The 19,203-nt window shown below is 37.1% G+C and overlaps 1 protein-coding gene across 7 annotated transcripts in view; it reads left to right on the top strand.

Annotated features, from left to right (window-relative positions):
* Nucleotides 1–19,203, top strand: part of CADPS2 (calcium dependent secretion activator 2) — a 526,208-nt gene that overhangs the window by 267,185 nt on the left and 239,820 nt on the right. For 6 of the 7 annotated variants that reach the window (XR_013967617.1, XM_080817937.1, XM_080817936.1 and 3 more), the window contains exon 7: nt 8,744–8,855. Coding sequence is in view for 6 of the 7 variants with exons in the window: in XM_080817937.1 (XP_080674063.1) it covers nt 8,744–8,855 (112 nt within the window). In the remaining variant the exon portion in view is untranslated. Of the gene's footprint in view, nt 1–8,743; nt 8,856–14,347; nt 14,800–19,203 lie in introns of those variants that run through there. The other variant, XM_080817940.1, reaches the window with a different exon arrangement.

Here is a 19,203-nt window from a genome sequence, read left to right as displayed (position 1 = left end):
AGAGACTCTTGGTAATTCTTTTTTTAAACGTTTCAATTTTCAGTTATTCAGTGAAGGAGGGAGAGCCCTGTATGTTGATAATAGTGACATCTTGCCTTTATTTGTATATTTTACAAGTCCTACAAATGTACCCGTTTTGCATACACATCTGTTTCATTATAGTGTTAGCGTTTCCCTGGCTCTTGTGAGCAGGACAATGACAGAAAGACACCGACAGATACAGGCAAGGGGTGCACCTTTCCTTATGCATCCAGAGCTTGCTAAAGCCCCCCTACGTAGAGCTGCATGAGCTAGGACACAGCTGTGGGCTCTCAGTCAACCAGGCAGGTTTGCCGGCGTGCGCGTCCCAGGAAGGCACGCAGCACCGGACGGGACTTGTTGACGCTCCAGAGGATACCTAGCATCAGGCCTTCCTGAGCGACTCGCTGCCTCCCATTCTCAAGCATAGCTTTTCCCTCTTGGTCCCTCTTCAAGAGCTTGGGAAGAGTGTTCTTCCACCTTGTCACCATATACGAGTAATTAAAAGTAACACAAAGCAATCCTGATGGCTTATCATGAATTCAGTGCCTCTAAATCAGTTTGGGGGACAAATGCCCTGTGGGCAGCAGAAAGAGACCTCAGACCCATATGATTGCCGAAAACTTGGGAAGACTTTCTACTTTCTAAGTGAATATCTAAATCAGTGCCACCAGAATCTGGTGTTGGAATATTTAAGTTATGAGCCTCAACTTTATTGAAGCAAATATTCTTGGATAAATGTTACATCCTTTTAATCTTACAATGCCTGCTATGAAAATGATAATCTGTAGTTGTAGTTGGATTCTTCTATTTTTCGTGCTACAGCTATTTTAAGAATTTTATTTTACCCTGTAGTTAGAACTTTTTTTTTTTTTTTTAAGATTTATTTATTTGAGAGAGCACAAGCGGGAGGGGCTAGGGAGAGAGCAAGAGAGAATCCCAAGTAGACTCCCCTCTGATCACAGAGCCAGACTAGGGGCTCGATCTCACAACCCTGAGATCAGGACTTGAGCCCAAACCAAGAGTCGGATGCGTAACTGACTGTGCCACCGAGGTGCCCCTATAGTTAGATCCTTAGTTCATGTTTTCTCTTACAAAATAAGTGATATATTTGGAATTACAGATCATTGTTGATTATTTTAATGACTCAATTTTTGTAATAGAATTCATGGTAATTTGGTAAAGAAACATTTAAAAGCAATCACTGGATTGAAAATAAGGCAAAACTATTACTTGTAAAAAGTTTATAACTTTCTTGTATACCAGCAATCGTTGGTATAAAGGACACAGATTCTTTAGAAGCCCAAAATATAAAATACTGTGAAATGACTTTAACACAGAATGTGTAGGAACTACATAGTAGAAAACAGTTTGACTTTACCAAAAGATATTAGAATAGGTTTTAATAAATGGAGAGAATTCCCTTTTTATTGAAAAGAAATATAGTAAGTTGGAAATGTCTATTTCCTTCTTGTTCTAACTGGTATCCTAACATCTCATAAAGCCATGAGAATTCAAACGGTATAGTACGGCTCAGGAGATTGACTTTTAGGACAAATTTCGCATCAAACCCCAGTTCTTATAATAATAGTTTTTATAATAATAGCATAAATATATTTGACTTCTAAAGTAAATGAGATCCAGATAGATGAAAAATTAAGGTAAAATGCCATTTAACATCACTGTTAAATTTTAGACAACTTGAAGATTTAAACAGTAGAAGCATGTTGAAGAAATAAGGTTAATATTTATATAATCTTTGGTTAAGTAAAGACTCTTTAAGCAGGAAGTCAAAATCAGAAACTATAAATCAAAGTGCTAGAATGCGGCTATCTAATATTTTAAAACTATATATATTTTTTAAAAGACACGAGAAGAGTTAAATAGAAAGTAACCAGCTGTGACCATATTTCCCATATATGGTATCAGAAACGGTCCATGTCTTTATCTTTAGAGGTTCTTTTTTTTAAATCAAAAGAAAACCTACTAGAGAGAAAGCCTAATGTAATATATAAATGGACAACTATAATAAAAGAGCAAGTCATAAAAGAAATTCAGATGACTAATAAAGAGAAAAGGCTCAGTCTCTGAAGTAATCTTTAAAAGTGCAGTTTAGAACCCTGTTCAATTCTGTGTGATTGGATTTATTATATTTATGAGTTTATACATCTTTTTCCCTACCAGTCTGAGGTCATCTAGGACAGGATCTGTTGTTTTGATATTTTATTATTATTATTATTTTAATGCCTGCCCTTTCCCGATGCCTGTCACAGTTGGATGGATAAAAGGATGGAGAGATAGATAGATGAAGTAATTTTTGAAGTTCCATATGCCCTGTTCTTCAGTGCTGGTCATAGACAAGGAATGTAGGTTGAAGTTGTAGCTTCTGTCATCGTGTTTGCTTTATACGCACAATAACAATTTTGAACCAAGGGATTTGGATGACTTTTGATAACCATTGCACTGTTAATGATTTTCAACATACTTTGAAACAAATATGCTAGTAAGTTTTGAGAATCCTTTTAGGTCACTGTTCGAATCTAGTCCTATAGGTACTCTTAGAAGCATGTCAGGTACGCAGGGCAAGGTTCAGAGGTTATATGTTATAGTATATATTCAAATTATTGTTGTCTACCATCTATTAGAATGTAAGTTCCGAGAGACTAGAGACGTTGGTCGCTGACACTAGACTATTGTCTGACAAATTTTAAAGTACTGAGTTTTTTGAAAGAAGAGGCCCAGATTGTTTTATGTCCTCCCCACCCCCCGCCACATTACATCACACCTAGCCTTATATCACCTTCATAGGCATCATTTTAAGAAGCAGCAAATATTCCATTGTATGCCACAAAATTTATATAATCTTCCCTTCATCTTTGATAGTTCAGTTGCTTGCTTTTGCTTTTATGCATAATGCTGTAGTGAATATGTACCTGCTTATAGTTTTTCCGGTACTTATGATTATTTTGCTAGGGAAGATTCCTAGAAACAGTCTTACTGGATGAATAGACATGTACATATATTTTGGTGCATGATATGAATTTCCAGTACACTTAATTTAATAGCAAATACATAATTAATGTCAGTTATTTCAGTCGGCGTGTGAACCACTCTGTGTTTTCATAGCCAGGAAGTCCTGCTGTCCTCGTAGAGGTGCTTTGTAGATATTTTATTCTTTTGAAGATTTACATTGGAAGTCTGAATCCTCATAAATAATACATTCACAGAAGTAGAAAAAGGCAATGTATTTTGAGTCAAAGCAAATTGACAGCAAGGGTAATGTATTCTTTCATCACATAATACAGAGAAAATAGTAGGAAGATAATGACTGGTATTAATTCCTGAAAGTGTTTAAACATGCCAATTAGGTAGAAAACAAGGAAATATCTTGGTGAATACTGAAAATATTCACCTGTTACCTTCTTCCCTCCTTCCTTGCCTTTTGGGGGGGTGGGGTGGGAGGGAGGACTTTTGTTTTTAATTCATTTATTGTAGAATTCATAAGCATTTTCTAACTGTATGTATCTTTTTAACTTTTAGCTTTTATAAGAGAAATTATCAAGGGGGTGTCAGTTTGTATTCTAGAATATCAGGGTTTATAAGGACTATTAAATACCACTATACTTATATTTATGCACCCCTTTAAAACTGCACATTTTTGTCAAATATCATAAAAGTTTAGTCCTCTGGCTTTTACAGTTAGGATCTGCCGGGATCCTTGTGCCTTTGCTTCTCTCTGCCTGAAAGCATGTTTTTAAATGTTTCTCCCTTCTTTCACAGGAGCTGGCCATTAACATTGCTTGTCCTTGACTCAGGAGGTCCCAGACCTTATTAGGTCAACAAATTCTTGTGGCTTGCCTACTGGGGCTTGTGATAGTCCAGTAGTAGCCTGCCTTTGTTGTCATAGGTTTTCGGAATGGATATTCTGGATTGCTTTCAAAGTTCTAATTTACTAATATCTTCCTGGTAACTTCCTCTAAGCTCTCTATTTTCTAATAAATTACTGGTATACTTGGAATATGTTGATTAGGTCCCTTATGTGACTTCTCTAAGCATCTTTTGTACCTTATTACCATTCCTAGCACAGTGTTCTCTAATTTTACACAAGTCTAATGGTAGAAATGTAATCATGGCCTTAAGATGATAAAAGATAGTGCATATTCAAAGGCCATGGTTACTATTAAATATTTTACATCACCAAATAGGATACCAAGTGTTGACAAAAATATGAAAGGAAGTTGTCAAAATCTCTATCTCGTTGGGAGATAATACTTTTTTTTTTAAAGATTTTGTTTATTTATTTGACAGATAGAGATCACAAGTAGGCAGAGAGACAGGCAGAGAGAGAGGAGGAAGCAGGCTCCCTGCGGAGCAGAGAGCCCGATGTGGGGCTCGATCCCAGGACTCTGGGATCATGACCTGAACCAAAGGCAGAGACTTTAACCTACTGAGCCACCCAGGTGCCCCGGGAGATAATACTTTTACCTTGCTAGATAAAGGATATCAAAATATCAGCGATGATAAAATAGATTTAATATCACAGTTAACAAGCTTGACCTAATGGCCACATATATAACATTGTACCCACAATGGAGAATACTTTTTATTTCCATGTACTCATGGAAGACTTAAACACATGAACACACACAGAGGCCTACATATCTTGGAATACATAAAATCTAGTTTCACTTATTTCAGAAGATGAGTATCCTGCAAGTTCTATTATCTAACCTAATGTAATAAGCATAGGACTTACTTGGAAAAAGTAAAACTTTGTTTATAAATTCTAGAAACACACCTGTAAACAGCTAAATAATAACAAAAATAATGTAAATTTGTGGGACACTGTACTTAAAGTGGTTAGGAGAAATTTATAGGCAGAAATGCTTACAATACTAAGCTTGAATGCTTAGAACAAAAGAAAGGCTTAAAATTAACGAGCTATGCATTCAAGTTAAAAATGTAAAGCAACAGCAGAATTAACATGGATAAATTATGGTGAAATAAAAAAGCAGAGTTTAATGAAATAGAAAACAAGTGTGCAGCAGAGGAGATCATCAAAGTCAAGCAATAGTAATTTGAAAAGAATAGTAAGACAAACCAATGTCAAAGTTAAAAATGGAAAAAAACATGAGGAATGATAAAAGATGTATGCCATAGCTACAGATGCCATAGATACAAAAGATAAGTATTTTACAACTTTGTGCAAATACTTTTGAAAAACTTAGATGAAATAACTTGTTGTAGTGATAGATCAAAATCGGTTTAAATAGAAAACTGAAGTAGTTTTATAATTCTAACCAGTGAATCAGTAGCAAATATCTTCCCACAAAGAAATACTGGACCCAAACAACTTAATGGGTAAGTTCCAAGAACAGATAATTCTCATCTTTTTTTTTTTTTATTTTACAAACTCTTCCAAATAACAAAAATGTGGCCCTGTTCAACTCATTGAATAAGGCTAGCATAACAAAAACAGACAGTACAATGCAAGAATGTAATCTACAGGGAAAAAAAAGGAGTTGCAGGCTAGTCTCAATCATGAATATTGATACAAAATGCCAAACTTCAGCATTCTAATATTCTTTTTAGGGAAATTAGGTTTATCTCTGAAAAGCAAGAAAATGCTGAACCACTGCAATTACTGATCATCTCAGTAGGTACAGGAAAAAGTTTAATACAGCATTCATTTCTGGATTAGATAGGTAGGATCTGTCTATGATCTATATCTGATACATATGATAGCTATGACCGTCCATAAAATGTACCGTCCATAAAATGTACCTACTTCTGTGATATAAAATCCAGGGCATAACTGATACACCATAATATATATGTCACATATATGTGTGTGTGTGTGTGTGTGTGTGTATGTGTATGTATGTATGTATATATATATATATATATATATATATATATATCACATACTCTGATTTATTTGTGGGTATCTAATGAACTAGGAAGAGAATTTCCTTTACCCATGAAAGACCAATTATAAGACACCTGGAGCAATGATCACCCCTAGAGGTAAAATGCTAAAAATATTCCCTTTAAAAAGAAATTTAAGACAATTATTAATATAGAACCCAGAATCTTAGCTACTCTGGTGGTAGTATGGGGTTGGGATGAGAGGAAGATGTGACCAGGGCACAAAGAGGACTCTTCTGATATACTGGTATGTTCTGCCTCTTAACCTGAGTGGTGGGAATGCTGATATTTATTCTTTAAACTGCATCTCATTTCGGACACTTAATGTATGATTTACATAATTAAATGTTTTTAGTAGGTAAACAAGAGATGTCTAGTGAATAAAGATTTAGAGATGTCGGGGTGGAAAAATTTTTCTTCTAGTTTCCTTGGCTGGTCTTATAATTGACATAAGACAGATTAACAGGAGAAAAACAAATTTAATTTGAATGTATATGAAGTATGAGGCTCCAAGAAGTGACCAAAGCAAGCTGCTTTGATATTTCTTAGACAAACAGTAAATTTATGAAGAATTGACAGAAGCTTGAGCTCTTTGGATGGTAAGTTAGTAAAGAAGTAATGAGGTTTGCTTATACAGTCTCTTTGGCCTTAAACTCCCTATTTCTGGTAATAAGGATGTTTTCTACCTTCCTGTGCGGATGGCTGGGGAAGGTACCTTTCATGTGGGAGATGTATTTCCTGGTTTCAGGGAGACAGTGAAGGAGTCAGACTATCCTTATTGCACTCCCTGTGCTAAAATGACATATATTGGAGTGGCCCGTCCGGAACTATGAAAGAATAGTTGTTGAAGATGTGTGTTCTTGAAGGATCTGAGACAGAAGGCAGTTTCCTGGGAGTTCACAGGATCACGAGTGAGCACAGTTCTTTACATACATATTATTGTTTATTTGTCTTACTCTAACGGGACTGGCAGCGCCTTTCCCTTCACGTGTTGTCCTTGTGCAGGGCCTCGCTAACCCTGTCTGTATTGTTCCAGTTTTAGTGTCCGTGCTGCAGAAGAGAGCACGCTTTTCCCTTCATGTAAAGAGGCAGGGAGATGGGGTAAAGATGAAACTCACTGCGTCCCCCAGTGATGGTTCATGGGGTCGTCAGTATTTTTCTCTTTGGAGAACTGCGCCTTGCTGTAGATGGGGAATTGCCAACAGTCGTAGAAAACAGTCTAAGTACTTTTGAGGTATTTTGACATTAGAGGAAAAAAACCAACAAAGGAATGCTTACGAAGAGAATTAGTTTAAAAGATGAGCGAATTCTATGTAGACCTATTAGGCTGTGTGCACATGACTAGGACAGATCTTTGATTTCAGTTGAAAGACAATGTCGCAAAGGATCGGTTTGCCATGTTTAATCACATGGCACCAAATAAAGGTGAATATGTCCCAGGAATCTTTCCAGAGCTGTCACCTGGATGGCCTTGACCGTTCGAGGCTGAAGATCCCACACACTGAATTAAGAATTTTTCTCCCTTATTTCGAATCCAGTTTCATTTATAGTCTTGTTTCAGCTCTACTTTATCTCAGACCATCTTAATTCTATGAAATGGCAAAAATTCTTGGCTAAACCTTTTCTAGACATCTCAAATAAAAATTAAGCCTCTTTTCCATCCTAATTGAACCCCTCTTTTCCCTCTGGCACATGACTTTAATTTCAGGAGAACAAATTGCCTCTGGATACTAGTTTCCTCGGTCACTGAAACGGCCTCTGCTTTACTGTGCTCACATTATGCTGTTACCACTGCCGCAGTAGGAGAGGAAGACGTCACAGTTACTCAATTTTTATTAGACTTTCCTCCATTTTTTGTCTATCCCAAGCTTTCTGAATATGGTTTATAAAATAAAGTTCAGATGATGCCTTGAAAAAGGTAAATGTTTTTTTTTTTAAAAAAACAATATAAGAAAATCCGTATTTTTATATGGCAATTTATCTGTAGCGGGGGTCCTTATTTTGTTAAATCCCACTTTTGTGTGTTTTTCTCAATGGCATTTTCTTCCTGCTATGCTGCATCGCATGTCTGTGATCTCAGAGTTAGGAGAAATATATAAGATTTCTTAATATCAGGTGTTTGCTAGTTGTGTTTGTAAATATGCTAGGATGAATTAATGTGTGGTAAAGCTGAGATGCTACTAATTAAAAGATAAGCCAAAAAAAATGTTATTTTGTTATGATGATTTGAAAAGCCAGATGTTGACAGACTAACTCCATGCCTGGGAGAGTGTATTGGGAAATTAGCTGCAAAACGTTCATATTTTTATAATGCTTATTTCTTTCCTTTTGGTAGGAGCTTTTAAAAATCGTATAAATTAATAAACTTTCCAAGAAGTGATGGGGTAAAGTCTCCAGCATGCAGAAAAAGGTTTCCGCGAAACCGTCTCTTATATAAACAAACTTTTAGTGATTTCCCCCAGGCATCTGTAATAATGGGGTTATAATTTATATTTGAATAAATAATACATTTCAGTGGCTACATATCTTTACCTTAACCTAAATTTTCACTGCACACTGTCTTTTGTACTCTAAAGTGCTAATTTTTAGAACAGCTTTGAAATTATTATAAGCTGTAAAACTTATTGTTATTTTTCTTCTTGACTGTGCCATCTGTCAGAAACAAAAGCAAAGATAAAAATCTCATTGAGCCGCGAAAGAGTCTGTATTGCTTTAATGGGACTTCTAAGGAGATACATCTGGCTGGGAAAAATATTAATGCTGCATCTTCAAGAAAATCTTTGTTCCTTTATTGCAGATGGGGAACTCAAGGTGATTTTACCACCACCCATCCTCGGCCTGTGGTCAAAGTAAAACTCTTCACGGAAAGCACTGGGGTCCTGGCCCTTGAAGATAAAGAGCTGGGAAGGGTGAGTTGTGCTCAACCCTGTGTGTTCAAGGTCACCCAGTTTTTACTTCTTTCGAGTCATAGTTAAAGTACACTGGTATGTAGTGTGTGAATTTTCTGTTCATAAACTGTGTAAAACAATATATTTGTAGTTTTCCACAGTCCCAGATTACAGCTCCAATTTATTAAACATAATTGTCAATAACATAGAAAGTAGTGTGACAGGCTTTGGGTATGAAAAGGTTGTGTATATAAGATCACAGTCAGAGACCCACTTTTCTTACACATGCACTAGTCAGTGGATGTGAAGGACAAGCCAACTTGTCCTTCTTGACGAGAGAGAATTCTCATTTAAACATTTGTGTCAATGAGTTAAAAGGAGCATCTTGATATTTAAAATCCTCTGTTTGGGTCCGTTATGATCAGACTGATTACAGAATACCTAAGGCTACTTCTCTCTTACCTCTCCTGTTTTCCCTGTGAGAAGGTCTTTTCCACACATCTTTTAACACTGAATTTTTTTTTTTAAAGATTTTATTTATTTATTTGACAGACAGAGATCACAAGTAGGCAGAGAGCAGGTAGAGAGAGAGAGAGGAGGAAGCAGGCTCCCTACCGAGCAGAGAGCCCGATGCGGGACTCGATCCCAGGACCCCGGGATCATGACCCAAGCTGAAGGCAGAGGCTTAACCCCCTGAGCCACCCAGGCGCCCCTGAATTTTTTTTTTTTTTTAAGATTTTACTTATTTATTTGACAGAGAGAGACCACGAGTATGCAGAGAGGCAGGCCGAGAGAGAGTTGGGGAAGCAGGCTCCCTGCTGAGCAGAGAGCCTGATGCGGGGCTTGATCCCAGGGCCCTGAGATCATGACCTGAGCTGAAGGCAGAGGCTTTAAACCACTGAGTCACCCAGGCGCCCCAAACATTGAATTTTTTTCCTGCATTCACTTCATACCTAGAATATATCCTCTAATGCCAGCATTTCTCCACTGTACTCAGCTTCTTCTGACAGTTAAAAGCATTAAGATTAGGGTAAGATTTGTGATCTTAACACCTTTCTGTGTGAAAGATAATCTGCAGTCTCATTTATAAAGTAGATGGGCTTCAGTGCAAAGGCTATGAAGTTATCTTCTGTAACATGGATCTCTCTTACCCAGACCTGAAGACTGAATTCATAGGTGTTTTCCAGAGGTTAAAGCCTTTGCAAATCTTCCTTGAAAATTTCTGGTGAAGATTGACAGCTTATGTGGTGCTAGATGTTGAAAGAGACTGGGATCAGTGGGTATATTGGAATTTTTTCCCCCTAAAGTTGTGACTATTCATTGCAAATCCTTCTCTTCTACCTCCTTGAGATTAATTTCCATTTCTAGGGATTTTGTGAATCTGTACCCACACTCTAGAGATTAAGTCAATATTCACATTCCAGATTTTGTTTTTTGTTTCCTTGCTACATGTATTTGTTAAGACTTAGGAGCTAGGCCATACCATTCATTCATGTGCTTACGTATTTGTGCACTGATCCATTCATCAGAAGTATACAGGTAGCATAGTCTCACAGAAGAGCCCTGGATACTACCTTTGGTCTTGCAGATTTATGAATCAGGATTTTTCATTTAAACTATTATTCCATCAATTTTACCCTATTTCCTTAAAAGCAGCCATTCTAAGTCTAAAGCTATAATGTAATGCTTTAGATTTTTTTTTTAAAGATTTTATTTATTTATTTGTCAGACAGACATCACAAGTAGACAGAGAAGAGGAAGCAGGCTCCCCGCTGAGCAGAGAGCCCGATGCGGGGCTTGATCCCACAACCCCGGGATCATGACCTGAGCTGAAGGCAGAGGCTTTAACCCGCTGAGCCACCCAGGCACCCCATGCTTTAGATATTTTTAATTCATTTCTCCACTGGCCATATACATGCAGGTTTTAAGTTAGGTATGTAAGTGGTATGTTTTCCAATCAGTTGTATGTCTGAGAAAGCCTCATGCCCCTTTGCTCCCTTCATACAAGACCACTTTTCTTTCTGTGCCAGAGTTTCTGAACCCCAGCACTATTGATATTTTGAGCAGGAAAATGCTTTGTTGCTAGGAGCTTTTCTAGCAGCATCTGTAACCCGCAGTCAGATGCCAGTAGTTCACCAAGTCCTAAGTCAAGATGGTCAAAATGTCTGCAGACATTGCCACACATCCCCTGGGAGGTGTGCATCATCACCCTACTTAGAAATCCATTGAACTATACTAATGATCTGAGTAGCTTCTGTGATGATAATTATCATTTATGTGTTAATGACTTCCAGTTTTTTATTTTTCTTTCTTGGATCTTCGGATTTGTATATCCAGTCTGCATCCTTGGTATTTCTAGTGGCATTTAACAGTTATCTCAAACTAAATATTGCTAAAATAGAACTTATGATTAGCACCCCCATAAAGTTTTTCAGAGAGTTGGTTTTCAAGCCAGTGACTTTGACATAGAATACTCCTATCTATTTGCAAGTTCTGTCAGCTTTCCCTAAATTTATTCCGACTATATCCACATCATAGTATCTCCTGTACCCTAATTCAGGACACCATCCTTCCTTGCTGGTAATAGTTTCCTCACTACTTCCCCATTTATCATCTTGTCCCCTCTGAGCTAGCTTTCATACTTCAGCTACTACGATCTATTTAAAATTCAAAGCAAATCACATCATTCTCCCTTAAAATATTCCAGTCTTCTCATTTATTTGGAATAAAAATCAGACTCCTCATCATAGTGTAGCATACCCAAGAATGGTTCTCAGGGTGGGACCCTGCATCCGCAACAGCAGCATCTGGAAAATTGTTCGAAATGCAGATTCTCAGGCCTCGCACTGACTCTGCGGCACCAGCAACTCTGAAGGCTGTGTGCTGCAGTCCGTTTAACAAGGCCTCCTGGTAATTTCACCAGCGTTGAAGCCCCCTGCTGTACATGCACTGATCTCTTTCTCTGACTTCATCCCCTGTCACAGCCACCTTGCTTACCATTATCCTTCCTTCATACTCAGCTTTCTTTCTGTGCCTCAAACACACCTGATTCATTCCTGCTTTAAACTTGGGATTTGGGGACGGGTTATAGTCTGAGCCCATGTGTGTACACAGAAGAAACTGGTGATCCTCTCTGGGTCATAGAGCTGCTAGTAATATTTGTGATATATTTATCTACTTTTCTACTGAGAAGCAGGAACCGTTTTTTTTGGTTTTTTGCTTTTTTAATGTGAAGGGAAAGGGCTTACATGACCTGAAGTTTATAGTCTAAACTTTTAGAAATAGATATCTGGGGATCTGAGTTTTAAAGTGAAGTTTTCTAATTAAAATTTTGCCTAGCAGTTGCATTCAAAGAGGAGCAACACCGTCCGTGAAATAGATCTCTACCACAAGGAGATACCGCCACCGTACAGCTGGTAAAATGGCTAAGGGAGAAGAAAGCTGACAATAACGAATGTGGACAAAGACACAGAACAACAGAAACTTAATCTCTGCTGGTAGAAATGCAAAACTATACACCCACTTTGGGCATACAATTTGCCAGGTGTAGTTTTTTTGGGTTTTTTAAAGTGAAACATAGACATGCCATATCACCCAACAGTTGCCCTCTTAGGTATTTACACAAGGGTTTATTAGTAAATATCTGTAGGGGAATGTTTATAACAGCTTTATTCATAATCACTAAAAGCTGGGAATCAGGGGCACCTGGGTGGCTCAGTCGGTTAAGCATCTGCCTTCGGCTCAGATCATGATCCCAGGGTCCTGGAATCGAGCCCTGCATCAGGCTCCCTCTCCATGGGAAGCCTGTTTGCTTCTTCCTCTCCCACTGCTTGTGTTCCCTCTCTTGCTGTGTCACTCTCTGTCAAATAAATAAAATCTTTAAAAAAATAAAATAAAAACTAGAAGCAGTAAAGGTCCTTCAATAGAGGAATGGCTGAACAAACTGGGGTACGTGCATAAAATTCTATTCAGTGATAAAAAGAAATTAACTATTAAGTCATGCAACAACATAGATGAAACTTCAATGCAAGAGAAAGACATCAGACCCTTTGCCCCATTTAATCCTCTTTGAGAATGGTGGTGACATTCCAGGTTGAGGCAGAGAAGTGAGAATCCGATTAAGACCACTCAGCAAGTGGGAGAGTCAGTATTTTAACTCGCATGTTTTGACCCCAAAGCCTTTGTTCTAAATCATTAACTAGTACACCGGATGAGATGACGAAATTTGGCAGTATTGTACAAATTATGGTATGAATGTGAGCCAATTTAATTTCATGGCTTAAAGCAGGAACAGGGTATTATTTAAGCTAATGTCATTTTATGCATCGTCCTTTAATACATTTTATATCAATTTGTGCCATGGTTTGCATCTTATTACAGTACACTGGGGCTGCTCTTTAATGTGACGGTGCTTCTCAACTCTGTGTGTGTGTAAGAACCCCCTGTAGGGAGTGCATGAGAAGACTCAATCTGTGAGCCCACACTTCTTTTTTTTTTTTTTTTTTTTTTTTTTAGTTGGTTTGGGGTGAGCCCAGACAGGATTATTTTAAGCACTTGTCAGGAGACCGTATGTGCATGTAAGGTTGAGAAGCCTGGTGCAAACAGTATCACTGGGCAGCCAGGGTTGAGACCTAGTAAGTCACAGGGATAAGAAAAAACCTACTATAGCATATAGTTTTGCAAAATGATAGTTCAAGTTTAAGTAGGCATTGGGCACTGGAAGGTTATATTCTTCGGCAAGTGCTTGTGATGCAGATTTTGTTTGTAGAGGGCAGGTGCAAACACCTATTTATGGAAATGGAGGTGGCATATGGAGATTTTTCATCTGAATTGGTGGCCAACACTCCACCAGATGCCTTAGGGAAAACCTGGAGGCAGAAGAACAGATTTTTCGTATTATGAGCTTGTGCTAACAGGCAAATAGTTGACCAGTCAAGCACCCAAAAGTATATAGTTCACCAGTGATTCTATAATAATGCCGGATGGTGACAGGTGGCAGTTATGCTTGTAGTAAGCAGATCATAAGGTATCAACTTGTCAGATCAGTAACATTGTATCAACTATGTTCAAATAAAAGAAAAAATTTTTAAAAGATTTTATTTATTTATTTGACAGATAGAGATCACAAGTAGATGGAGAGGCAGGCAGGGAGAGAGAGAGGAGGTAGGAGGCTCCCTGCTGAGCAGAGAGGCCAATGTGGGGCTCGATCCCAGAATGCTGGGAACATGACCTGAGCTGAAGGCAGAGGATTTAACCCACTGAGCCACCCAGGCGCCCCCAAATAAAAGAAATTTAAAGATGATTTTGTTCCTAAAACTTCAAAAGCAAGGCTTACTTAGCATAGCCGTAGAAAAATCTAAATAAGTATGTCACGGGACATCTCTTTGTAGACAGCAAGGTTTCCACTGAGTCTTTCAGAAGGAATTCTTGCACTCCTTAGTAACTTTTAAACTTGCTGAAAGATGTTCTTGAGTACAAAATGAACTTTTATTTATTTTTTTCAATTTTTAAAGATTTATTTGAGAGAGAACGAGCCCGGAAGCGGAGGGAGAGGAAGAGAGAATCCTCAAGCCGACTCCCCGCTGAGTGTGGATTCTGATGCAGGGCTCGATCCCAGGGCCCTGAGAGTGTGACGAGCTGAATTAAGAGTTGAATGCTTAACGGACTGAGTCACCTGGGCACCCCCAAAATAAATTTTTAAAAGTTGCCACCCAAGTGACTTTTTAGTTTTAGAAGCATTGCTCTAAAGACATTCTAACTGTTGTTAGAAAAAGCCTAGTGTCTATTCATACGCTTTGAGTTGACAGCTTTGGCCCTACATCTTCAGGACACATGGGAGAGTGCTGGTTCTTCTGCCTCTCTGAGGATGGAGGCTCCTGCAAATCAGAGAATCTGTTTTCCTTTGCGACACCGTGGAGCCAGAGCATCTTTCTTGCAACCTGATTAAACGATATTTTAAGATCGCAAAAGACTTAACAGTGTGCTTACCTCTTAGATACACATTTTGAGAGGAGTCCTATTCTTGAAATTAAGGTTTTTATTTTATGTATTTCTCTCACTTTTCCTGTTTGAATATCTGTACTTCCATGTAACATTTCTTGAGATGTTCATCCCTCATAATTCACAGTGACAGTCATCATGCTTGTTTCACAAATACAAATACTGTATGGAAACAGCAGCTGGTGGTTAATTTCAGATGTATCTTAAATATTAAGATGCATTAGAATTGCTGAATTGATTAGTCCATTAAAATGAACTGTTACCTTTCAAGCAGCTTGTAATAGCTTAGTGTAGCAAGTAAAAATTAACTTAAATTTGCCTTTTTCATTGAGTTATTTCTTCTGTTTGCTTAATGAAGCATCAAAGGAGATCTATGTGAAGAGTGATCAGAAAATGCACAATTTTTGTTTTTGGAACTTGACAAGAGAGAAGTGATAAAGTGGTGTGTTAAAAGATCTATCTTCTTGGAAGAGAAATAGTGTCAGTTTACCAATTAACTGGTCAATCTAATATTCTCTCTTGTCCTTCTAGTTTTTCTGGAGTATATCCTTTTCTGTTATTCTCATTTGTACAGCTTTGGGTGAGTTGAAATCTCTAAGTTCTTCATTAATGTTAAACTTTTAGGAGTTGTGCTCGCTTCGGCAGCACATATACTAAAACTTTTAGGAGTTACTTTATTTTAGCCAAACTTAGTATATTTAATGGGATACCCCCTGTATAACTGGTTAGAACCCATCAAGCTTAAACATTTTTCTAATTGCCTAATTTATACACAGTCATCAAACTTCCAGTATCAACATTCAAAGTAATAATTTATGAGTAGACTACAGATGTTTTGAGTAAGCATCCTAAGTTTTCAAAAATATACAGTTAACTTAATAAAAATCACTTTGGGACCTTTTTTTTTTTCACTCAAACAGTCAAAATTTATATTTGAGGATTAAAAAATAAAGTTTCCAGCATTATGTGAATTTGATTCATCTACATATGAATCAAGCATTAGAAAAGCTACTAGAGAAATCATAGTATGTATTTTTACATACATAGTATTTATTTATATATTTATATATATATTTTTATATATAATATGTATACTTATATTTATTATAACAATGTGTATATATATACATTTATATATATGTACATAGTATGTATACACACACACACACACACATAAATACGTAGTATGTATTTTCTTCACTTTGAAAGCAGAACTTAATATCTAGTTTTATTGAAATTGCCAGCGTTGGATGACTGCTACCGTGCCCAGCAAATTCACATCCTCTACTGCAAAGTAGAATGGAGACTCGTTTGCATCTCACGTGCGTAATTCAACTCACCCTACACTGTGGACGTTTTGTAGTTTTAGTGAGTAGTGTAGCGTCTCTGAAACTACAAGTCACAGAAAAGGTCTCCTTCCTCCTTCAGTCCGTTCATGTAGCCGTTTGTCACAGAACCCTGCTGTCCTGTCTCCAGAGCCATGCCAGTGACAAGAGGCAGGACCGCAGAGAGGTGGAAAGAGCCAGAGATAATTCATACATGGCGCACATTCCTTCTAAATACTTTTTCTCACTGCAATTAATTACGTCTGGATCATTAATCATGTGCTGTGAAGACTTATTGTTCGGAGTCTGACTTCAGTTGTTAGTGTCTCTACCACAGGCCCTCTCTAAGCGGTTGGCTGGCCTCTTCAGTGTAGCGGTGAAGGAAAGCATTTTCTTGCTTTCTCACATTCAGGAAGGTGCAGAGGATATAAATAGGCATCCTCCATGGTGGGTCCATGTGGGTGGTAATATTAGCAGAAGTTGACATTTTAGTTTCCCTATAGTAATAGAGGTCTGGCTCTCTCCCACACAGAACAGATATTAGACACATGCACATTATATTTATCTTTGATTTCTAATAGGTGTGGTGTTATTTCAGTATGCTTTTAATTTGCCCTTCTCTAACAACTAATGTAATCATGTTGAACATTTTTTGTGTGCTTGTCATCCATATGTTTTCTTTGATGAATCCCCAATTTTTATTTTATTTTATTTTTTTTTTTTTTTTTTTTTTTTGAGAGCGTGCATGCATTAGCTGGGGGCAGGGGCAGAGGGAGAGAATCTTAAGCAGGCTCCACACCCAGCATGGAACCCCACCCCAGGGCTTGATCTCTCGACCCTAAGGTCATCACCTGAGCAGAAATCAAGAGTTGGATGCTTAACCAACTGAGCCACCCGAGTGCCCCCATAAATCCCCAATTTTTAATTGAGCTGCCTGTGTTCTTGAGTCTAGAAAGACCATAATAAATTGTTCACACCTCCTTTATCAGAGATGTGTTTTGTAAATATTCTCTGGGTCTGTAGTTTGTCTTTTCATTCTGTTAACAGTATACTTCAAAGAGCAGGAGTTTTTCATTTTGATGAAGTCCAACTGCTGAATTTGTTTTTATGGCTCATGTTTTTGGTGCTGTATCTAAGAAATCTTTGCCGAACCCAAGGTCAGAATTCTTTGTTTTCTTCTAGAAGTTTTATAGTTTTAGATTTTCACATTTAGATCTTTGATCCACTTCTAGTTAATTTCTTATATCTAGAGCTATGTATAGCTCAAAGTCCCATTTTTTGATGTATGAATATCTGGGTGTTCTAGTACTATTTATTGAAAAAACTTTCTTCACTGAATTTCCTTAGCACGTTTGTTACAGATCAATTGTATATGTATCTCTGGTCTATTTCTGGATTCTCTAGTCTATTCCATTGATCTGTTTTCCTGTCTTAATGCCAAAGGTGTGCTGCTCTGATAAGCTTTATCGTAAGTTTGTCATGTAATATCAAGGACTGGTAGTTCTCCAGCTTTGTTTTTTTTTTTTTTAATTCTCCAATTCTTTTGACTGTTCTAAGTTCTTTGCTTTCTCCTTTGAATTTTGAAATCAATTTGTAGCTTTCTATAAAAAACACTCAGTGTTATTTTGACTGTGATTTCATTGTATCTGTAGATCAGTTTGGGAATTGATCAACAGTATTGGGTCTTTTGACCCATGAGTATATTATATCCCTCCCTTTATTTAGGTCTTTCTTCATTCCTCCTAACAAGTTTTTGCATTTTTTTGTCTGATCTGTCATTGAGTATTTCATATTTTTGGTCCTATTCTAGATGGTATCATTTTGTTTTAATTTTTTAAATTAAATATTGCCAGTATATTGAAATACAGATGACTTTTCAATATTGATCTTGTATCCTGCAGTGTTGCTAAACTTACTACTTGTGGTACTATTTTGTAGATCGTTTTTCCATAAACAATACTGTTGTGTAAAAATACACTTTGTTTTTCCTTTCTAAGCAGATTTTAAAACCATTTCTTTTTGCCTTATTGTACTACTAAAACCTCCAATACAGTGTTGAAAAGATGTAGTGAAAATGGGCATCCTTGTCTTGTTCTCAATCTTTTGGGAAAAGCATCCAATCTTTTTCTCCAACATTAAGTATAATATTAGCTGTGTAAGGTTTTTTGAAGATCCCCTGCATCAAGTTGATAAAGTTCCTTTTGCTAATTTTTATTTATTTGGGCTGTGATATTTACTATTTTTTGTGGTATCTTGGGTTTAATTTACAATACTTTTTCTATTTCTTAAAGGTGGAAGCCATTGATTTGAGAAAAATCTATTTTTTTCTAAACTAGGTATTTGGTGCTATAAATACCCATTTGCTAGTCATTGTGTTATTGGCATCCCACAAATTTTTATCTTTTTTTTTCATTTTCATCCTTTTGAAAATACTGTTTTATTTTTATTTTTTTTTCCTTTGGCCTTAGGTTATTAAGCGTGTGTTATTTAGTTTCCACATATTTTAGAATTATTCAGAGTTCTGTTATTAATTTCTAATTGAAGTCTGTTATGATTAGAGAATATACTTAGAGAACTTTGATCCTTTTAAAATTTACTGAGGCTGGGGCGCCTGGGTGGCTCAGTGGGTTAAAGCTGCTGCCTTCGGCTCGGGTCATGATCCCAACGTCCTGGGATCGAGCCCCGCATCGGGCTCTCTGCTCAGCGGGGAGCCTGCTTCTCCCTTCTCTCTCTGCCTGCCTCTCTGCCTACTTGTTATCTGTCTGTCAAATAAATAAATAAAATCTTTAAAAAAAAAAAAAAAATTTACTGAGGCTTAGTTTATCACCCACAATATGGTCCATCTGGTGAATGTTCCACATGCATTTATAAAGACTGTATTCTTCCATTGTTTAATAGGGTGTTTCAGAAAAGTCAAAGAGTTTAAGTTATTATTCAGATCTTACATATCTTTATTGGTTATATACTTTTTTAAATCAATTTTTGATAAATTGGTATTAATCTCTGGATGTAATTTTGGATTTGCTCTATAGTTTTTTTGCTTT

Source organism: Martes martes (genome assembly GCF_963455335.1).
Source record: "Martes martes genome assembly, chromosome: 11".
Lineage (NCBI taxonomy): Eukaryota > Metazoa > Chordata > Mammalia > Carnivora > Mustelidae > Martes > Martes martes.
Note: the sequence above shows the minus strand (reverse complement) of the source record. Positions and strands in the feature narration are given on the sequence as shown.